General features: G+C 44.0%; 1 protein-coding gene across 1 annotated transcript; it reads left to right on the top strand.

Moving 5' to 3' along the window:
• The first annotated feature begins 695 nt into the window (after positions 1-695).
• Positions 696-3,383, top strand: LOC123408509 (acyl carrier protein 3, chloroplastic). The gene is made up of 4 exons (XM_045101602.1): positions 696-850; positions 2,035-2,133; positions 2,772-2,894; positions 3,069-3,383. Exons 1-4 carry the CDS (start codon positions 803-805, stop codon positions 3,195-3,197), a joined length of 399 nt encoding a protein of 132 aa, XP_044957537.1. The 5' UTR covers positions 696-802; the 3' UTR covers positions 3,198-3,383.
• The last annotated feature ends 222 nt before the right edge of the window (positions 3,384-3,605 follow it).

Below are 3,605 nucleotides of genomic sequence, written 5' to 3'. Positions count from 1 at the left end.
TGATAAAACATAAATAACCTGCAAATTCAAAAAGAAAATATATGTGATAAAAAATGAATGATGGTCGACCGCGAGAACAAGATTTGGGTTGACACGTTAAATATACGACAGATCCATTTGTAAAAGGAACGAACATTCCGCTTCAAACGAACAAAAAACGGACAAAACACGCGTCCTTGCGCGGGTGGAATTACTTTTAGGATTACACGAAGACTTTCACCTATATTAATATATTCCTAGAAAAAGGAAGGTACGCACGATCACTGGAGCACAATCTCGTTTTCTGTTCACGAGATTAGTGTGCCCCGACAACACAGACGTCACAGAAACTGCCGGTTACCTCTGTTCTCAAGCTTTCATGCGGTTTTTCATTTTCTTTGAGAATCAGGCTTTCATGCGCGGCTATATACACCCACCTCTGTTTTCAACACCATTATTTCCTCCTTTTCCCCTCCGGTGAGATAAAAACTTGATGGGCCTATACAAGTTAGAAACAAGTAAAACTTGACCTCGGAAAGTTTGGGCCAGACAGGCCTTCGTCACCACCTGCATTTGAATAGAAGTCATTACTACTCGGCCCAACTGCGCGGTGGAGCCAGTGATGGCCGGGGCGAGGACGGACAGGGCGGTGTCGCCGCTTCGTGGACCCCGCCGTCGATACTCCCGATGCGCCATCACTCCCCCGCGCATAAATGTGGCGAGGTCACTTCTCCCCCTCAGCTCCACCCCACCCCACCCACCCAGTCCGCCCCCGTCGCTCTCACGCTCTTCGTGCTCGCCGCCTCCCTTCGCGTGCTGCCTCATGGCTTCCATCGCCGGATCTGCCGTCTCCTTCGCCAAGTCCGTCAAGGTATGCCCGCGCACGCACGCCCCGTCTTCAGATCCGCCACCTTGTGTCGTCCGTACGATGGATCCATCTGCCCTGCTGGGGTTCTAGCATTCCTGCTGCTCGATCCGTGCTCGTCCGGCGGCCCGATCTAGGCGTGATCAGTAGGGATTGTTCGACGAACACTGTTTTTCTAGTACTATTCAGGAACTGCACTATGCGCGAATTTAGTGGTAATTCGGGTTTAGCGACTCTTGTTTTTATTTTTTGGGACTGCGGGGAGCACCTCATTTGTGCCCTTCTGTGGCTTACCAAGCCATTTCAGAGGTGGACTTGGGCAGATCTACTTTTCTGCGAGGTTGATTGGTAGGGTGCAGACACGTTGTTACTACTTTGATGTTTGCACACTGATGAACAAGAAAGACGAAGAGCAAGTTACTCACGTTAAGAGGCTCTGAACTGTTAAGAGGCTTAGATCGCTGCATGTGCAATTAAAGCGTGTGACTTAATGGTTGCTATGGTGGAACTAGAGCCAGCCGAGAAAGAATACTCCTAGCACTTACTTTTCTAGTAGAATTATTGAATTGGTATTATGATATGTTTAATTGTCTCTGTGTGGTGGTTGTATTGGAATTTTGGATGCTAGTACTAGGTTGTTGCTTTGCATGCTCCAGAGGTCCCAAAAGTTGGTCCTTACATATAAATCTTCTTTTCGTATCTTGCCTTTCCTTATTAGGAGACACTTTCTTGGCCCTCTAGTTGGTTAGTGCATTTGTAGTTCAGTCACTTATGTGGTTGTAAATTCCGGGTACTACAAACAATTATTTATTTTCTCTTGGATGTTCACATACTCTGTCTGATTCAAATTAATTGATGCTGCTTTAGTAAAGTTTTATTAAAGCAGCGTCAATTAATTTGGATCAGAGGGGGTAACATTTTTTTTGTGCATGGTAAAATTTATTTCTGTTAGTATCTTCCCTGCCAATATTCTTTGTACGGTCACTGTACTGAGGCCAGTTGAAGCTGCACTGTTAGACTTGTGCTGATGTGGGATACTGAATTGCCAGATGGAATGAAATTTTTGAGAAGAATGTTTGCCCTAGCATGTTAAAATTATTTTTCATCAGTAAATAGTGAATAAAGTGCACTGTACTATTCTTTAGTACATAAGTTTTTTTGCCTCAAGATGTTTGTTCCTTGAATTCCAGGCAATCAACACGAATTCACTCTCTTTCTCCGGTGCAAGGAGGGGCAATGCATTTCTTCGCCTGCAGCCAGTGCCAATGAGATTTGCTGTTTGCTGCTCAGTGAGCTTTATCCCTTCTCTTCATGCATAATATATCTGAGAAGTTGCTTGACTGTGCTAAAGGCAGTGATATTTTTCTGTAGAGTTGCTAAATTTATAATTTGTTCTACAAGTTCTCTTTAGTTTTGAACAAATAAATTTTTAGGTTGCGCAACAGTCACAACATTGGGCCTTGTAAAAAATGTACTAGTGGTCAGGAATTACCTTTGTGTTCCTTCACTCTACAAGCGCTTAGGCCTATGCCAATGCATCATCTCTTAACACGTAATCATATGCTTAATAAAAACATAAGAAACAACTATCTACAAACAAGAGTATGTGTAGTATCTAAATTTAATGATTTGTGGCTCATGCATGCATGTGATTGGGTTAGCACCTCTTTTTTGCCTATGACCACGTGCCAAGGTTCTATGTTACTAGCTACGATACAACTTCACTATCTCTCTTCATTAAATACAGTGCCACATAAGCAAAATGCCTATGAAACCGACTTGCATTGGCACATGCCTTATAGTGCCGCATTTATAGTTGCTTGGTACAACTTTATCGGCCACTAAAGAGTGCCGCATTTATAGTTGCTTGGTACAACTTTGCAAGTCCTTCATAACTGACAAGTTCTTTCTGAATATGTGCCAACAGGCAAAGCAGGATACAGTGGAGAAGGTTTGTGAAATTGTTAAGAAGCAGCTTGCTGTTCCTGAAGGCACTGAAGTTTGTGGTACCACCAAGTTCTCTGACCTTGGAGCTGATTCACTGGACACGGTAACTATCCTCAATGTTTTGACTGATGTCATGCATGCCAAGAAGCACCTAACCTCAACTGGCCAAATAGCTCAAGAATCCAAATGAATTGTATTTTTGCCATGTTTTTTTGGTGTTAGCATATAATTTGGGGGAAGTTACAGCATGGCTCATTTGTCATGCTCCTGTATGCAGGTTGAGATTGTGATGGGCCTTGAGGAGGAGTTCCAGATCAGCGTGGAGGAGACGAGCGCGCAAGCAATTGCCACAGTTGAAGATGCGGCCACGCTCATCGACAAGCTTGTCTCTGCGAAGTCATCCTGAAGGGAGGTCGTACGGAATGATTGGAGCTCGTAAGCTAGTAGTCCTACCTTGGGTTGATCCTTGTTGTTCGTTATTATATGGTGGGTTGGTGATTTTCTCAGGACTATTGTCTCCTGCTGTGTGTAATAAGATAATTGGTGAAGTATGTAAGCTGTTGAACATCTAAGTTCCTAGTTTTCGTGCGGCTGTGGTGCATGTTGATGTACGCATCTTTTGTGCCCAAAAAGAAGAATATGTGGGTACAAGGCAACTTCATCATCATATGATGTGAATCTGTGATGTGTCTTGTTGTTAGAGATCAGCAGCACAGGTGTTCTGTTAGAGCAGCACAGACGCAACCTACAAATCCGACTCCTCAAACGTGTGTAGATGTTGATGTGGGCACTAAGTGCAACTCCAACGGGCTGG

Source organism: Hordeum vulgare, chromosome 7H (genome assembly GCF_904849725.1).
Source record: "Hordeum vulgare subsp. vulgare chromosome 7H, MorexV3_pseudomolecules_assembly, whole genome shotgun sequence".
Classification (NCBI taxonomy): Eukaryota; Viridiplantae; Streptophyta; class Magnoliopsida; order Poales; family Poaceae; genus Hordeum; species Hordeum vulgare.
This window is presented reverse-complemented; position numbering and strand designations above follow the sequence as displayed.